Here is a 19,095-nt window from a genome sequence, read left to right on the forward strand (position 1 = left end):
TGTCTAATACTTGTTTATTGTTCTAAACGTATTTAAGTCATAAGCAATACAATAGCGGGAAAAGAAAACAAACTAAAATACAAGCATGAATCAAGAAATAAAAAAGTCCATCCAAATATTTTTTCTCCTCTACAGAAAAGCTTGAAATAAATAAACAATATAAGGCAGAACGCATATTTTAATTTATAGCAATAAACATAACACATATTTACAAAAAGACCATTGCAAATCAATTGTATTTGAGTATTTCATAGCTAGTTTCAATTATGCTCTAAATATACTTTAATATACAGTATAGCTGTTTTCTTTTCCACATGTATGAAAAGTAGAATGAATCTCGTTCACCATGCATCTACAAATGTGCCTTTTCAAATCATCTTCGAGCTATTACCCCAATCAAAAGAATAGCCATTACTCTAGCACCAAACCTATGCCATACACTTCCTTCAGTCATAGCTCCCATCTCCCTAGATCTAAACCCAAACCCAGCTCTGACTTTGACACTTATTTTCACTCTACTCTAGTGCTGGGTTAAAGAAAAATAAAACACACTTTCGACTTGATCACTGCTCAGCTCTCTGCTTAAGACAAAACACACTCAAGAGCTCAAATCCATCACTGACATTCCTCACTCCCTCACTCCTTTTCAATTCAAGACTTGGTTGCAGCAGATTACCTGAGACATCAGAGAGCTGTGTAAGAAAGAGTTAAAGGAAGCCGCTCATTTAAAATGAATTTAAACAGAAAGCAAGGCTGTCATGAGAGCTGAATTAGTTTCCTCTTACTATTGCTTCCATCCATCTTCTAACTTCTTCATTAAATTCAGGGCTGCTGGGGAGCCGAAGCCTCACCCAGCAAGCAATGAGAACACGCGGACGGCGTACCAGTCCACCGCAGGGCAGACACACAGACACACACCCACACCAGGACCAACGTTCCCAGAAGCCAAACCACCTACCAGCATGTCTCTGGACTGTGGGGGGGAAACTGGAGAACCCAGAGCAAATTCAAGTGAACTGAAGGAGACCATACAAACTCCACCCCAGGTCCAGAAGTGAACCCAGGGCCCCTGCGCTGTGAGGCAGCACTCCTGGCTTTTGGGCCACTGTGGCGCCCTACTGTTGTTTCTCCGAGCTTCTATACATTTTAATTGCTTCCTATAAAATATTTAGGATTACAAATGGCAATACAAATGTCTAGTATTGAATTAGTACAGAAGTGAGAGGAAGCTGGAGAACCCCCTGCCCACCAGGACATACAGTACAAACTTTATATAAGGCTCACCAGCTCAGTATTGAACCTGGGGCAAACGGGTTATGACCCAACAGCTCTAACAGCAACACCAATATACCAGACAGGAAGGCCATTATCAGCAATTGGCTTGCATTATTCATCCATGATCAGAAAGCCGCCAATCCCTGGAGCTTGTCCCAGAAGGCCAGGGTGTGAGGCGGGACTGCATAACAGACAGGCTGACAGTTCATCGCAGGGTGAACACACACACACTGCACAATTTAGATAACAGACACCCAGTAACCCAGCGAACACATCTTTGAAAAAGGGAAGAAAACTGCAGAAAACCCACTGGAACTCGAAAAAGGACACAGTAAGCAAAACATTTAATAGAATAGAAATTTCTATGTGTCCTTACAAGGTTCAAACAGTTAAAAGCATGAGAATGTTTTCCAATGCTTGACTATAATCACAGATCTATTTGACTTTGGCATAAATACCTTGAGGTTACATTATGCACAAGGCTTTTTAGCAGAAAAACTGAAACATTTAAATTAATCATAAACTGAATTTAAACTTACATGAACAGATTTCTACAGGGAGTACAAAGCGATTAAAAAAGTTAATCTGTTATGGCTTTTGTCCAAAATATAAATAGACTGGCTTCCTAAATTTGGACTATTTGCAAATGTATTAGGACACTGCTTCATTAAGAGAACAGTAGTCGCTCCATCTTTTTTTAATTAATTCATCGTGCAAGCATGATCATTTCTATAAAACTCCAAATGAGAAATATACAGTACAGTTATTTTATATGATAATACTACAAACTGAACCATCATGCCAAATAAAAGAGAAATTCTTCCAATATTTCGATCAGCCCAGCTTCTAGTGCTGTACACTTCTGTTACTCGGCTAGATCCAGCAGCTGCGCTTTGGAACAAATGAAATCAAACCATGTTGCTGCCACCTAGTGGCCAAAATAGGCCAGTGCGCATTGATTATTAAAGCTTGCAGTGCCAGCAGCCAGTTGCATTGGAAGTTCCATTTGACATTTTACATCGAGTATACTATACGACCCGTGGCCTGGGACTGTGAAAACAAAGCGGGTTATATGACAACGTGTTGACAGTGGATGTATGAGATTGATGAGGTCTTCATTTCACACGAACTTCTCACAAGGGCTGTTGTCACCAGTCAAGTAACAATTGCGTCTCCAAACTGGGCCATAAAGACAAACATGTTACTTTGAAATAAAAATGCTAACAAAATTATACCTTAAGTTAAAAAGTTAAATAAGGTCTTAATTATCTTCTTATACCCTCATAAACACTTTCTACGCAGAAGAGAAATGCACTTTTCTTGTGAGGGTATCAAATGATAAGTGCTCCCTTGAAAACCACAGGAGAGAGCAATCAGACCCAGCCTGACTCTAGTACAGTATTAGGATTGGATATTATATTAAGCATTTATGTATATCATCAGGATTATATAAAGATCTCAATGAAAAAAGTGACTAGGCTCCCAAAATAAAAACGTTAACGAGTTAAAAACAATAATAAAAGGTTGAAAATGATTATGCTGACCACTCACTTTCACAGCAGGATTTTCCTCAGCTGACAGCCTGACGCAGAAGTGTCTAATACTTGTTTATTGTTCTAAACGTATTTAAGTCATAAGCAATACAATAGCGGGAAAAGAAAACAAACTAAAATACAAGCATGAATCAAGAAATAAAAAAGTACATCAAAATATTTTTCTCCTCTACAGAAAAGCTTGAAATAAATAAACAATATAAGGCAGAACGCATATTTTAATGTATAGCAATAAACATAACACATATTTACAAAAAGACCATTGCAAATCAATTGTATTTGAGTATTTCATAGCTAGCTTCAATTATGCTCTAAATATACTTTCATATACAGTATAGCTGTTTTCTTTTCCACATGTATGAAAAGTAGAATGAATCTCTTTCACCATGCATCTACAAATGTGCCTTTTCAAATCATTCTCGAGCTGTAGACAATTCCCATACCATTGCATGGACCACCTTTTCCTACAGGGCAGGGCTGTCCAGTCCTGGTCCTGTGGTCCAAGAGGGCCATGTGCCCATGGGCTTCCATTTCAGCTCTGCTCTTAACGAGCAAAACCAGCTGGTTACCTATTACAACATCTCCCATTCCTCAGGTGCTGCTTCCTTAAAAAGATCTTGAAAATCTGGAGACATGTCAGCCCACTGGGACCAGGACCAGACAACTCCTGTTTTAGAGCCATCAAAAAAAAGAAACGCAAAGGTGTTTGGCAACTACCGGTACAAAGCTTTATCTGCCAATTGGCAGATCTCTGAGATTCTAGACATTCAATACCACAACACTCAAATACCAAGTTGAGTGGGGTTATCAAGAGAAAGTCAAGAGTAAGACATTTTATGTTTACCCTGATCCACAGTGCATACATATCTAGCGTTTTAGGTGGAGTCTGCATCATAACCTGATCTCTCACTGGACACTAGGTTAATGTCATGTGACATGACGTGAGACATGGCTTATTCTTCAAGTCCTCTCTTCTCCGCTGAGCCTGCTCTGTGCCACCGCAAAATGTTGAAAAACCTATTGAGAATGATGCTGCTTTATTTTGCAGTTGATACTGCATTTCATTTAGGACTGCTAATAAATACAAAACAAAACCTGCAAATGAACACCATAAAATCAGAATTATGCAGATGTTGTTAACGGTAACATAGAAGTTGGCATCACACTACTTATTTAACAAAAAAACTACAAACTGCCCCTCAGCCCATTCTGACTGGATGCAAGGGCTTCACAATTCAGATCCAATATGCCCCCAACAGTAAACTTAAATGCAGGAAAACGGAAAACGAAAAACAAGCACAGTGCTGAACAGGACATGGTATATTCCGGTGATGCAGTCCAGCTTACTTCATGGTAATATTCCCCTTTCTACAATTCAAATGCTGGGAATTTAGATCTCATTGGCTGCAGCATGTCAGCGAGAAAATAGATGGTCCCAGCCATACCTGCAGATAAAAATTAAAGAGAAAAAAAATGATGCAGAATAGGATTTCACGTGCTGCCCTATTCTTCTGACAAATACACAGCTGCAGTTTACTGACAGAAGGCTCTGTGACTCTAATGATCAGTGTGAACATTTTAGGGCATTGCAGAGAGGGATCTTTGGAAAAAAACAGAAATACTTTTGTCTGCCACCAATACCTATTCTTTCAGATCCAAATAAAAAGAACTGATGATCAACTGCCCCTCCTAAGAAAGTCTCTCTTGAGCAATGGTCTTCAATCCTGGTGATGGAGAGCCTCAATCCAGTTACTCTTATACTGTACTGTAGGTCACCCATTCATAGAGACTGGCAACACCTGTCAGCTATGAATTAGAAAGAGATGCTTGTCCTTGAGGGCCAAAGAGTACTTAGATTTAAATCCTGTATGATCTCTACATTAATTGATTTAACAGTAGTCAACTAGGGAGTGGTTTCATATCTTTAGAAACTGGCGATATAATGGTGACCTGCAAAATCTGCTGGAATAAGGCTCCCCAGGATAAGAGTCCTGCTCAAGAGGATAGATCGGTACAGACCCTTTCAGATTATAATTATTATTTTCCATTATGTGTGCTTTATCGGCACAGGAGACTGTTATACCGAGACAAAAGTAAAATTTAGACACTTCCATTTAAGAAATGAAAATCTTTAGGGAGAAAGGATCATTCACTTGCCAAGACCTCCTGTTCTTTGGAAGTCACAGGTACAAAAAAACAGAAAAGGTTGGAATTATTTAATTTGAACTATTAAAAAAAAGAATTTAAGTAATCGCCTACAAAGTGTGAAAGTTTTTGATTTTGAGTGAACCAATGATGGTTTCTTCCAGAAGTATGCAGATAAGTGGCGTAGTGTTGTAATATTAGAAAAGTGGGTTACAGGAAGGATAAGGCTGCTGAAGAGATACGATACATCTAAAGACTGGTTTTATACAAACTCTAATATAATAGTGTCAAATATTCCCATCCAACTGCAGAACTCTCTTCCAGTCAATACCTAAGAGGCTCTTTAACTGCTTCACCTACTACACTGGACTGGGATAGATATAACAAGCCTGCCCATCTCTAGCAAAGGCAACATCCAATTAACTCTGCAGTATCACTATAACCACACACTATATACTCTATACTGTTCACTTTTATCCTCCTACCTTCAAAGAGAGAGAAGGGAGTGTCAGGGGTTCTGCAGCCATGCTTCCCATAGTCCAGACACCACTCAGCAAACTAGAGAAAAGAGAGGAAATAGCTATCAGAGACAGTGAGATTATCTATTGTGTGGCAGAGGCCTATGTGTTATGTAACAGGAGCGCAAGTGCATTTATGCAAGTGTCACGTAACGTACATTTTTGAAAGCTATACTTATTTTGAAGCATGTTTTAAATACCACTTAACACAGACTTGATACGTGGCTGATGTTATTCTGGGGGCTTCAGCACAAATACAGTGTTTCCACCTTTCAAACAAATACAAACCCAAAACTCCCCCCATTCCCCAGACCCTTCAAGTGGATTTGGTGCACAGCTGGATTTGTGTTTATAAATTGGACGAAACGCATTTATAAATACTCATTCTGCACAGATCATAATAAAGGAACTGCCCCTTTCACCTAGAGAGCCTTATCATTAGTCTTCAGTTCATGGAGTGCCTTATTAAGGTGAGCTCCATCTTAACGTGTTTTACAGAAATATAGCACGTGCAAAGCCATGCATCTGTTATCCCAACAAAAATGAAAATGAAAAAAGTTGTTAATGATGTACAGGTCTGACTACGAGCTGTAGAGGAAAGCTTGGCGACTGCTACTGTGGTGACTCGACGCTCACCTTACAGGCCCTGTACAGGAACTTGGGGTCCTGAGTTAGCTTGTAGAGGGCCAAAAACCCATAGGCATTGCCAGCTGCCCCATGGCAAAGCCCATAGCCCTTCTTCAGAAGCCCTCTCTGCCAGATGACCTCGGCACACTGCAATGCGTCAGACAGATAGTGCTCTCCACCATACACCTACAGGAAAACACAGGTTAACAGCAGCTGGAAAGGGACATTATGAGCAAGAGATCGCCGTTTTCGTCCGCTGCTTTACTTTAAAGCAAAGGAATAGCTGCACAGTGTATTACACCTAAGTTCTGGTAAGCACATGTAAGAAATGCCTCGTTATTTGCAGTTAAATAACACTGAACCCTGTTCCAATAGATACACAACTACTTTCTTCAATGGGGGCAGACAACAGCAAGGGTATAGCACGCCAGAGACAAGACTAATCAGAAGTACGTGCACTTTCTCCACCTCTGCCTACCTTGTAGGCCTGGATCAGCATGTAGATCACTCCTGGAGAGCCATGGCACCAGTGCACCAGTAGGTCTCTGGTGTCACCGATGCAGGGAGGGAAATTTCCTGAAGGGAACTTCAGCTGGCAGACATAATCCACGCTGGGCTTCACCAGCCTGACAAGCTTGTCCTCACTCACCCCAAAGCCTGGCTAAGAGATGATCAGTAATGTCACTTAACAGCCTGATCTTTCCCTATAATTACTGTGCAAACTTCCCCTAGACTAGGAATTTGTCTTTTCGCATACCCCAACTTTCTTTCCATGAGACACACAGACAGGAAGAGAAACTGGGGGTCAGAGTGCAGGGGTTATACGGCGCCCCTGGAGCAGCTGGGGTTAAGGGTCTTGCTCAGGGGCCCAACGGAGTAGGATTCCTCTGCTGGCCATGGGATACGAACCGGCAACCTTCCAGCCACAGGCGCAGATCCTTAGCCACAGAGCCACCGCACCACAAGGTGGTAAAGAAGGGATCAATCATACAAATAGTTTATATTAAACATTTAAGACACACATTCTTGTTTATACTAAAATAAACAGAGTGAACAGGCAAGAGTCCAACACTCCTTTTTTAATGGGGTCCAAAAGCAAATCAGAGCAAGTAAAGCCCATTGAAAGGTTTTACCTGCATGAGGAAATAGTAGATTCCAGCCAAGCCATGTGCTGCTCCCACATAGTACTCCTGGTACCATTCGTACATGAGAGGGCTCCTCTCCTGGTGCCGGCTCTTCTTGGACAGGTTCTCCCCAGAAGCAATGACTGCATCGCAGATCTGAAACCCACAGTGGCACATGTCCTGTTATACCCCTACACAGTGAGTGCATTTAACTCAGCCCAACAACTGTCAATCTGAAGATTTCTAATTGTCAAAGGGAAATCCATCTCATCATGAACGAACAAAAGCGCTCCAGGGAGGCTGTGTTAAATAATATTTTCCTTCAAAATCTCTTCACACTGATAAAGGAGCTCTGATGATGTGATGTTTCATGTAATCTAAATACGGTTTCATCCTTTCTCTTTCTGTTTCTTTTGAATTAAGCCTCACTTCATAGATTAAAAAATCCAGCTTTCACTTATTCTAGCATGAGGGGCATAAAATGTTTAACAGCCCCCGGCACCAGTCCTTTACCAGCTGAATGTACTGCATGGGGATCTTCTCCTGCTGGAACTGCTGGTTGATGAAGACCAGCGAATACAGGTAACCCATCCTGCCATACAGCATCTCGTCAGGGAGCCGGGAGTCCCCCTTCACCACGGACTGATGCAGACGCAGCAGCCTGGGAGGGGAGAGACACCGCGCACCTCAGCAGACTAAGCAAACAAACTGTCGCGGCACACTGGTTTCACCCTGGTCTTTATACTGGTCTGCATGCACTGTATGTTACCTGGTACAATTTTTAATACTGGTCTGCATGCACTGTATGCAATCTGCTATAAACGTGTATACTGGTCTGTATGCACTGTATGCAATCTGCTATAAACGTGTATACTGGTCTGTACAGTATGCACTGTATGCAATCTGCTATAAACTTGTATACTGGCCTGTATGCACTGTATGCAATCTGCTATAAACTTGTATACTGGCCTGTATGCACTGTATGCAATCTGGTACAAGTTGCAGAGTTCAAGCAGAAAAGGAAATGTATTAACAAATATGATCTTATTATTTGTATATATCTAATCAAAACAAAGGAGCAATGACACAAGAGTTCCTGTCACAAGTCAGACTCGGTCCAGGGATAATGCTGGGTGGGGAGGGCTAGTATTAAGGACAGTGGGCTGCACAGGGCGACATCACTTTTTGATCCTTTGATCCTTCCTAGAACTGTGAAGTAGGATTCACTTAGTATTGGATTGTTCACCCTCTAAATGGGAAGGTGAGCTGGGTTAGACACTCATGAGACAGATTAACTTTACCTCATGGCTTTACCGATGATGCGATGTTGCGATTGCTGTTGTGATCTGCTGCTCTTTATGAGAGGAACCACAGGTTCAGACACTTGATGCCTGTCTGTGCTTGGCTGAGGAGCCAATGACACAGAACCCACAATTTGTGGGATTATGGTTGGATACCTTCATGACAACCCCAACGCCTTAAAAGGTGTAAATGTTCTGCGACACAGAGTTACAAAGCAGATTAAGATTTCACAGCAAATCACCAAAGAGACACCTTCTTCACCGTTCTAGAAAATCCTTTTCTACATTAAAGTCCCTGAAATAAGGAAGATCCTTGAAAGTGCTAATTCTTGCACAACAGACACTAGTGCAGTCAATAAGGCAGCACTGTGCTTATGGAGCAATCAGGGAATTAAATTAATTCATAATGGCAGTCCCTACCAGAAGCAGACAGGTTTAGTTCTTCATGTCGGTGTCACGGGACCTCAGTCCAAACAGCTCCTTAAGTACTCAGTTGTTCTTGCTACCCAATATCATTTAAGCAGTTAAGCATTAACTTATACACAAGCTTATACAAGCTTGCAATGGGAAGAAATGCAAGAGTCAAGACTGTCTAACCACGGTCTCTAGGACTAGCGGCTGCACCAGTAGTAAAACCCCTGGGTTGACGGAACACAAGGAGGTTTGCTCTGTGCTGTGCTCACTGGTTCAGGCAGTCCTCAGCCTCCTGTTTCCTCTGCAGTTTGTGATAAACCACAGCTGCCACTGCCAGCGGCCCTGCATCTCCACACAGGAAGGTCACCCAGCGCCGCGTCAGGCACCTCAGGCTCCTGCTCACATAGTCCAGGGCCTTCTGGAGGAAGGAAGACTCCCCATACACATTGTACAGATGGAGGTAGAGCAGGGCAATGCCTGGGAATGAGAGGGAGGAGGATGTAAATCCGGAGCCACAAGAAGGCCCTTCTGGGAACAGCTTGCTGTATCTGTCCTCTTTCCTTTGAACAAAAGAAAGGTTACGAACGAGAGAAGGCCAATCGGCCCACTCGGCCTGTGTAGCAGTTGACAGTTAATTGACCCAAGGGTGTCTTCCAGCTGTTTCTTGAAAATAACAAGGGTATCGGCTACAACAACATGGCTGGGCAGACTGTTATGTACTCCCACAATCCTTTGGGGGAAAACGTGCCTCAAGATCTCGGTTTTAAATGTACTTCCACTGAATCTGAAAGCTGCTGTGAACCAGTACACAACAGGAGGCGTATGTTTATAGTGGTAGTACGTTTATATTTTTGCCTCACCTTTAACTCTCAAAAAGACAAAGTTATGCGTAGAGTTCTTGTGTGCATCACCTGGCATTAATATACAAAAAAAAATTGTATCTAAGAAATTATTTCTCATTAACAAATTAATGGAAGAGAAGAGCTTACAAAGATGGCAACAACACATCTGAGAACCAGCCTATCTGACTTCAGAAGTATCCCACACCTCTCCACCCTCCTGTGCCTCTCCCAGGATCCTCACCTGCCCAACCAGTGTATCCAGTACAGTCTCCCGGGTCTGCGGACTTCAACCCATTTTCCATCCGCGCCAGCAGCTCACCAATCTTATTGTTCAGACGGCCTGCGAAGTCTGGAGTGAGCTACAAGAAATGATACGCACTTCTCAAACATTATTTATACAACATTTGACTCCACAGCCGAAACATTGTGTTTCCTTTCGTCTCATTTCAACGTGGAATAAACCTTTAACTTGTTCCTTTGCAGCCTACGCATTCTAACGCAGCTCCCTACGTGAACTACGTTTACAGGTACTGTATATATCAATGTGTTTGCTGATATTATCAGTGATAATGTTCTTTTCAGTGGATTTTTTAACTTTACCACCCCTCAAGGCATGGGAAGCAAACATGACAAAAGGAGGATTGTCTTACTGAATGAAATTCCATTCAAACTACGACTGCCCAATTCCTGTCTCTTCCTAACAAACAACTAGTGTGCTAGGAAATAGAGATCACTATAAAGCATTCGACCACTTTATTTGATTTGCATTTGTCCACTGAAACTCCCTTCCACCCCCCAAAAGATCATGCAGGTGTAAACATTTCTGGAAAATGTCTGACAACAACCTAACTTACTGCTCCCAGCTCAAATACAAAATCTGGGCTCTTTGCTGACACATTCAGCTTACTCATGACTTCCGCCCAGCATGCCTGCCCTCAGACAATGCTGATTCCACATCAGAGGGCTAGAGGTCGAGGTCCTTAATCGAGAATTACTGCCCTGATCAGCAGACTTACAGTCTGCTTGTAATCCTGGTCACTGGGGCTGCACTATTGTCACTCAGGACACAGGGTGGATGCACAGCTAAAAGAAAATAACTCAGCTCCACTCTGAATAGCAGGCTATTGACACAGCGCACATCAGTCCTGCAAATCAGCGACCTTGTGCACAGTGGCTGAAATCTATTGTCAGCCTTATTTCAGAAGGGAAAGCTTTAAAAAAAAATTATTATCAAGGCTGCATATTTGAAAACAAAGTATTTTCCTTCAAGAAGCAACGCATATTGTCAAGCTTGAACATTTCAAGTTGTTTTGGCAAAACGTGCACATTTGTGCAATTTAATGGAAATTTACTGTATAATGCCAGCATCATACAAAAGCGTGTTGTCTTTGGTATCTGATTTGGTTTTTCACTTCTGTTTTGCTCTTTAAAGCTTGCTTTTACCACACGCATTGTCCCTGATCACTCTGCACCTCTGTAGGAAATTATGATATAACTGGGCCAGAGCTCACCTTGATTTCTGTAGTGTTAAATGGGAGAGGGAGGGTGACCCTTCCCCTGGAAGGGGAGCCAGTCCAACACAAGGACAACACTTCTCTCTCCTCACTTATACAGCTGGGTGGACTGAGGACACTGGAGTAGGGTACAGTACCTACTGTAGCTGCAGGGTACAACATCAATATCTGCAGTGGAGACTTGAATCCACAACCCACCAGTAAGAGACTTACCCACAACACTATGTTGTCCCCCTTCCCCTAAAGAGTCTCAATTTAATATGATATCAGAACATTGGAGTAGTAACGCATATAAGGTGATATGGTTTCACCTTATCTGCTCTAACAAAAGTTAGGTGAGCATCACAAACGTTAAGACAATATTAGACTTAATTTGCAGAATGATTCAAATTAGGTGCACAGCACTGTTGTACAGTTAGCAAAACTTAATAAAATGACACAAATTTAATCTTCAGACTGACTAATAGAAATGAGCATTTCTGCCTGGATGTTAGCAATTACTTTAAATATTAAATTTTCAATAAATGTTACAACATACAAAATCTGATACAGGCTCTGAAAATGGTACATTGGACTGAAATCCAATGAGACTGAACAGACCTATTTCAGATCTTTAAAAAGATAGAACTAGGTTACTAAACTGCCAGGTTTAGCTCTCTCATTGCATTAAAATGAAGCTTGCTTCTGTAAAGTTAGACCAATTATAGAACTGAGATTTCCAATGTTTGCAATTTCTTATGTTGTTTTTAGATGTAGCATCGTATTTAAAAGTAACACAAGGAGTAGACCTCATTTGAGTGACAAGTAGAGTGAGATTAAAGATAATAACAAAGGAGGGCTGTGCTATATTCTTATTATTGGTATTTTATTATTTTTATATTAACTGTGGATTGCTCCTATTGAGAAGAAATACATCTCTTTACTGGAAACCAGCACTGTATGGGATTCAATAGTAACTGGGTTATGTCAGGAGGTAACTAAATAAACACACATTTCTTTGTTAATACCCTTAATTTTAAAACGTTTTTTATTCGCTATACATCAGTAGTTTATGACAGGGAAAACTGAACTGCAAATAGCCTTTACCTAGAAGCACTGCTTTGAAAAGTCTCACTGTGTTTTTCAATGAAACACCGAACCAAACTAGATGGGCCAAATGACCTCTTCTTATATTCTTGTGATGTTAATGGACAATGAATCAATTACATATGACCGGACGTGGCTCGTTGTAGTCCCTACACTTCATTTTGAGCTATTCGACCCCTACCTGAAGGGGTTTGTGTAACAAAATAAGATACAGCCTATAATATACTTAATTTAAAGACCAGCAGCAATAACTTCTGGTTTGCCACAGGGCCTAAATAGTTTAAGCAACGGTGCAAGGTGGAATTTTCAAACTTCTGCTCTCAAATAAAAACGCCACCGACTGTCAAGAACTCCCGTACACAAGTCTGGATCCAAAAGCCTCCAGATTTCAGTTCAGACCAAACCGCAGGACGACGTTTTCACGCACCTGCAGAGAAAGATCGCATCCAAGCAACACCCGGCGCGCAATTAATAACTCAGCACTTTCAAGAAAGACCCTCGGATTTTTTTAGTCGTCTAAAAAACAATTGGGGCGAATGTCCTCTCGTTTTGTGATCTAAATTCTAAAGCACGTTTAGAATTCACGTAGTTTTCACCACAGCAACCAAATCAGAGAAAAACCATGTTCAGATTAGCCCACTCGACTTTTATTTTTTTGTAGAAGACTACGCGCTAGGATTTATAGGAGCCAGAGCGAAATGAAATCAAATCGCTGTTTGGAGAAACATATACTGTCTCTGTTCGTGAAAGGCAGCTGCAGACTTTCAAGGGTTTGCTCACACCGTTACACAGTCCCCCGTCTGCAGACCACTTTTGTAAACAGTACCGCACTGACTTACTCTGCCTTGCTGGTCAAAGAGACCCTGGGTGCACGCAGGTGTGCCCTCATAGTCTCTGTACGGGTTCTTGATCGCTCTTTGCTCCATATTTCTCTTGCCGCAGATGCTCAGGGTCTTGCTCTGGCCCACTTCGGGCTTGGTGCACCAGGAACCGAACCGGCAGGAAGCGGAGAAAATTCTGCCCCTGAAAATCGCCAACGCCAGCGTGGGCAGGGGCCTCCTTCAGCTCTAGAGGAAGCGAAGTGCCTCCGTGGCGTCTTCTGTAATAAAATATAAAACACCGACCAAATTCTAGCTGTTATTTTGAAGACGAAGTTCCCTTACTTGCAACGTTTTGCTCTTAAGACATCACGAACCCGGCCATAAGCACCGCAGTACGAGACTAAATCGCTGAAAGGCTGCTGTCCCCATTAGCCAGGAGAGGTAAAACTGTTATGCAGACCACTTGATTTCCGAAGTAAAACGCATCTGCAAAATTTTAGGAACTAAACGAAAATCACTTTTGCAAAAATACAAATGTAAGCGTGAATATATTGTAGCAAAACACCCTGTACCTGATCTTTCAGTCGCTCTGGCTACTGTTTTGAGCAGTTCATGGGTGTGTGTGTGGGTTTAGGGAACGTCTACAAATTCCTTTCTTTGCGGGACAGCGTGTAACGATTTTTCAATTAATATCTCTACTCGACCTTTTATGCACCAAAAAGAGCCCTGATAAAATAAAGTTAAATTGATATTGATACAATACAATGTAAAATCCGATGTATGTCGGATAATGTTATCTGACATGTACTTGCGTATACTGTTTGAAATTCGTATTCCTACATTTTTATTGTAGTCGTTTAAAGTAAAAAAAAAGGAAGAATTGAGGCCACCGGTGCTTCTCTAAAGCTCATTTCCAAATGTACTCACGTCTGTCTTTAGGGAGTCAAAGGGACTAATTTAGACAGATGCAATAGTTGCACATGTGGCATAAGCGCAGTGCAATAGTACTGCAAAGTTTTCCAGCTTCCTCGCAGACCCAGCTAACTGCACCACTCAGCCCAGAGTCGAGCTCCTGCGACAGGTTGCGCCGGTGTCGTATCGCAGCTGCTCGCACAAGACGCGCGTTTGAACAGACTGTGGTTTAACGCGGAGGTGTCGTTGACATTTTTGTTTTTAAAAATCGAATATGCCAAAGATATTGACAGCTTCTAAATTGGTCAGGGCTTGGAAGCATGGATTGCCGTTCACACTCAACCGTAGCACCGCTACTTGGAGAGCCGTTGGAGCACGATTGTTCAGCGCAGGGGTAAGCTGTATTATTGTTATCATTATTAGTATTGTAAGTAGTAGTCGTGGTCATATGAAATACAGCGAACCCTAGGCAGTACTAGATCATCTGTTTAATTTGCAAGTGACTTGAAGAGTTCGCGCGCAGTTGCATGCTTCAGTACATTTGAGTCTATTTTTCTTGCCAGCGAGGAAGTGAACCTCTTCTTAAACCTAAAACATTATTTTTAAGTTTTAAACATATTACCTCGACCAGGAAATATATGACCCGCAACATTACATACTATGGTCGTATTGCACAGCTCTGGTTATTTTTATTTTTTCTTTAAATTCACATGCATCTTGCTCCCTCACTCACTTAAAATACTCTTGACATTTAAAATACTGTTTTTTATTCACTTCTGGGCAAGGTGATAGACATGACCCTAATGGCTGCTCTGGTTTAAATATTTTTACTGACATTTGTGTTGGTCTAAATGTAAGACGAGTAATGTATCATAAAACTCCTTACGTCTAAAAAACACAGTGAAAAGGTGTGTGTATTACTAACACTGCAGCTTGTGCAAGAGCCTCTAACATTGGCGAAGTGTAATCCACTGCAAGTCTGGTTTCCCTTACAACGCTAATGAAACCATACTTATTTTAATGACACCCGAATTTGGACCCATGGTCAAGTCTGAAATCAGAGAGCATTAAGAAACAGGACTCACACAGGTGATATGAGCTCTTAAAAACATACATTCTGTGTATTTACAGTACTATGCTTCTGTGCGTATTATTTCAATGCATCGTACATCTCTGGAAAACGAGGCTCAGCACCCATCCTGGCTATGTTTTAACCACGTTTTCCAAACATAATACGATTTTAAGCACAAATGAAGATATACTCTCTAGAAATAACTTGTAGTCCTAATTTGAAACGGCAAAACTTTCGGCCCCGTTTCTAAATCTATGGTTTATGTTGAGGCACGTTTTGCAAGTTGTTAAACTCGTGATGAGAGAAACAAAAAACCCCAGTATCAGTTCAGTTCTGTTCTGGCAATGAGCCTAAAGAATGTACCCGATGCCTACATGTTCTTAAAAAAAAGATCCATCTCATTTGTTCAATTTAATCATTCAATATAATCATTATTATATCACTATAATCATTATATCATTATAGTGAAGTTTGGAATAAAAAACGTTCCCCCCCCCCCAAACGTTTTAATGTAAGAACCTGTTTGACAGTCTTTCCTCAGTCACATTCATGACAGGATATGTCCATTATGATTGCCGATAAAGGGAGTCAATTCTGCCAGTCACAACAAGTTGTGGAATGACACATCACCTTAGTCTCATATTTTCATGAAAGTTGTATTTTTACGACTGTAATTTATCAGTAGTTAATTCATGAATACCTGAAAGCACACACGTGCTCCAGGGCTCTGCTGCCTGGATTAACCCCTGCAGTACATTTGTAGCAGGTGAGAGCTGTGTGGTTAGAGTTCTGTATGCAGTGTAAGGAGCACAGTGAAGCTGCTTGCCCACTGCCCTTGTGTGTTTTACACATGGCGTGAGTCGGAATCAGTTCGACATTAGTGGGGCTGGCTGTTCTTATTCTTCCTCTTTTTACAGCCTGTTATTTTGCGGTGGAGTTACTGGAGCGGTGGCTCTGTGGCTAAGGATCTGCGCCTGTGACTGGAAGGTTGCCAGTTCAAATCCCGTGGCCGGCAGAGGAATCCTACTCCATTGGGCCCCTGAGCAAGGCCCTTAACCCCAACTGCTCCAGGGGCGCCGTCTAAATGGCAGACCCTGCGCTCTGACCCCAAGCTTCTCTCCCTGTCTGTGTGTCTGTGTCTCCATGGGGAAAAGCTGGGGTATGCGAAAAGACAAATTCCTAATGCAAGAAATTGTCCGAATTGGAATTGGTCCTGCTGACTCTTAAAAATAAAGACCAAGCTACAAAGCCCATATTCAACAAACACTTTCAGAAAGACTTCACAAGTGGCAAATGACTGGCATGATATATATAAGTGCATGATGACATAATTTATATTGTCCACACTACAAAAGCAATAAAGCTCAAAGAGTATATGAGGATAATTAAAAATGCAGAATTTTAAATCAATGCATGTCATCTTAAAATTGAACACACTACTAAGATCCCATTTGGAATGTAGTATTTTGGGTCACAGCAGCACAAAAAAGTTACTGGTGTTTTTGAATCTGTTCAGAGAATTGCTGCAATATACATTTCTTAGTTCAAAGGTCTTCCCTGTCCAGAAAATGAATCTTTTGAGTTTTAAACAGAGATGATGACAAGGAGATCTGATTCAAGCGCTCTAAATGATCAAAAACATTGATAAAGTCAACCTGGGACCCCAGTGGAAATGAAGAGGAAGCACATTAGAACTGAGAAGTCTGAGGCACTGTTGGTACAGAGCATTGTGGGAGTGTGGAACTGGCTACCCAGACGATACTGTGGCGTCTTTCAAGATGTAGCTGGATGAGATCACAGGATCAATTATATTAATATGTATATATTAATCATTGCTACTTAAAACCAAATGAACTAGGTGGGCCAAATGGTTTCTCTCGTTTATAAACCTACTTATGTTCTTAAAGAAAAACTACAGTAATCCTTTGTTATACAAGCTTAATTCATTCCTCAAAAACTGCTCGTAGGGTGAAAACCTGTATAACGAATATTACATTTCCATTGCTTCCCATGTTATAAGTTCTGATTGAATCCACAACTGAATAATGTGCCCTCAAACACCCAAGCTTCACCTTAATACAGCAGAGAAGGATACCTGAGCTTGAAACTAACACTCCTGGTTAATTATTCGGGTCACATCCTTATTAACCAATGTGTAATGTAACAACATGTAGGAAAACAATAACACTCTTGCTCATTTACGGTACACTACCGTAGTTACATTGTTACATTAATTAATTTTATAAGCACTTCATCCAGTTCAGGGACGCGGGGGAGCAGGAGGTTATCTTGGCCTGCAGTGTGCACAAGGCAGGATACACCTTGGATGGGACACCAGACCATCGCAGGGCAGACACAGACACGCACACACTCACACCAGGGCCAGTTTTCCCAGTTGTTAGCAAATGCATCACCATTAGGTACTATCCTGTACTATATGCACTTAACACATTGCAGTTGTTTGTATAGTGAAGGATTATTATGGTATCTTATAAGATTCAGAACAGCAATATCATTATGCCTCCAGAAAGGGAGTGTGCATGGATCACTAAATGGCAAAGACTGGAGTCGGAACAGTAGATACTGATTTAAAAGGAGGTTTCAGCACAGCTGCATAGGATATGTGCAGCTGGTTTAAAGCACAAGGGAGAACTTTCAGCTGCTTTTACAACATGTGCTACTTCAGCATTGTACATAGCCAGTACTGTGACCGAGATTAGTTTATTGTTTATCAAATTCTGTGCTAATTGTTGTGAGAAATTGAACATACAAGACAGGATAGGGCTAGGGAAAAGGCCATTTTACCTTCTAAGAGCAGGTTTGAAAAAATGCCTGGAATGGTGGTGAGCTTCAGTTTTTCGTAGTAGGTTATGTTTGTTTATTGTGTTCATGTGCAGTTACTCATCCCTGATTCATTTGCAGAGTTCAACATGAAGACAGCGGTTTTCAACTGGCAATAAACTGCTCTCCTTTTGTCTCTCAGGCCCAGTCGGCACACCTGGTGCTGGAGGATGGCACACGGATGAAAGGTTTCTCCTTTGGATCCCCACATTCAGGCTCTGGAGAGCTGGTGTTTAATACTGGACTGGTGGGGTAAGGGCTAATAGACTAATAGCTCATAGCATTGGCAGAAGCACAGTGCCAAGGGCGACTGGGACTTCCATGCTTTGCACATTTGCAGAAGGTTAAAGTCTTTTCTGATTTTTCCTCGAGGGCCATATCCCTCTGCTCATGTGCTTCTCTGGCACAGAAACCTCTCCCTCTCTCGTTTTTTGCTGGGGGGATTTGCTATTGTGGTCCTAAACCTGTGAGCCACTGAAGACTGTATTCTGAGCTGTCAGTTATGTTCATTTTAGTATTGATCTTACATCATTTAAAAACCTATGTGCAACAGAACGGCCAATATTGTGTCTGTAAGCATGACCTTCTGTGCTAGCACCATTGAAGGTGTGTCCATCAGAGTGGATGCTGGCCTGCTGTCTGGCCTCCTCACTTGACCGGTCTGCTGCCCTTTCTGTGCTGCAGGTACCCTGAGGCTTTGACAGACCCCAGCTACAGGGGCCAGATTCTCACCCTCACCTACCCTATTGTGGGCAACTACGGAGTTCCCAACACTGAGGAATTGGATGAGCTGGGGCTCAGGAAGCACATAGAGTCTGATTGCATTCAGGTATTTCTGTTTGTAAGCCTCAACAATCAACAGTAGACTTCCGTACAGTAAAACCTTGGTATTTATGGGGGTTAGGTACATTGAAGTCTTCCCGAATGGTGAATTTGCAAATATGGGATTTAATATCTTTTGGGAAAAATAAGGCATGAATATGCAGCTTGTGAAACAAGCATTTCCATAGGAATATTTTTGTTATAATTAACTGTTCCAGAAGTAGTGTT

General features: G+C 41.7%; 2 protein-coding genes across 3 annotated transcripts in view; one reads left to right on the forward strand and one right to left on the reverse strand.

Annotated features, from left to right (window-relative positions):
• On the reverse strand, positions 1-13,877 carry lancl1 (LanC antibiotic synthetase component C-like 1 (bacterial)). Its single transcript, XM_088605756.1, has 10 exons — positions 13,793-13,877; positions 13,239-13,498; positions 10,041-10,158; positions 9,227-9,434; positions 7,756-7,903; positions 7,252-7,398; positions 6,597-6,779; positions 6,128-6,304; positions 5,459-5,531; positions 1-4,273 (listed from the first exon to the last, which is right to left on the reverse strand). The coding sequence occupies exons 2-10, from the start codon at positions 13,323-13,325 to the stop codon at positions 4,197-4,199; spliced, it is 1,218 nt and encodes a 405-aa protein (XP_088461882.1). The 5' UTR covers positions 13,326-13,498; positions 13,793-13,877; the 3' UTR covers positions 1-4,196.
• A 92-nt stretch (positions 13,878-13,969) lies between these two features.
• The window catches only part of cps1 (carbamoyl-phosphate synthase 1, mitochondrial), a 66,734-nt gene continuing 61,608 nt past the window's right edge, over positions 13,970-19,095 (forward strand). For both annotated transcript variants that reach the window (XM_088605754.1, XM_088605755.1), the window contains exons 1-3: positions 13,970-14,526; positions 18,188-18,297; positions 18,730-18,874. In XM_088605754.1, coding sequence (XP_088461880.1) covers positions 14,407-14,526; positions 18,188-18,297; positions 18,730-18,874 — 375 coding nt within the window. In that variant the 5' untranslated portion in view covers positions 13,970-14,406. The remainder of the gene's footprint in view (positions 14,527-18,187; positions 18,298-18,729; positions 18,875-19,095) is intronic.

This window comes from Lepisosteus platostomus, chromosome 14, assembly GCF_059453375.1.
Source record: "Lepisosteus platostomus isolate fLepPlt1 chromosome 14, fLepPlt1.hap1, whole genome shotgun sequence".
Classification (NCBI taxonomy): Eukaryota; Metazoa; Chordata; class Actinopteri; order Semionotiformes; family Lepisosteidae; genus Lepisosteus; species Lepisosteus platostomus.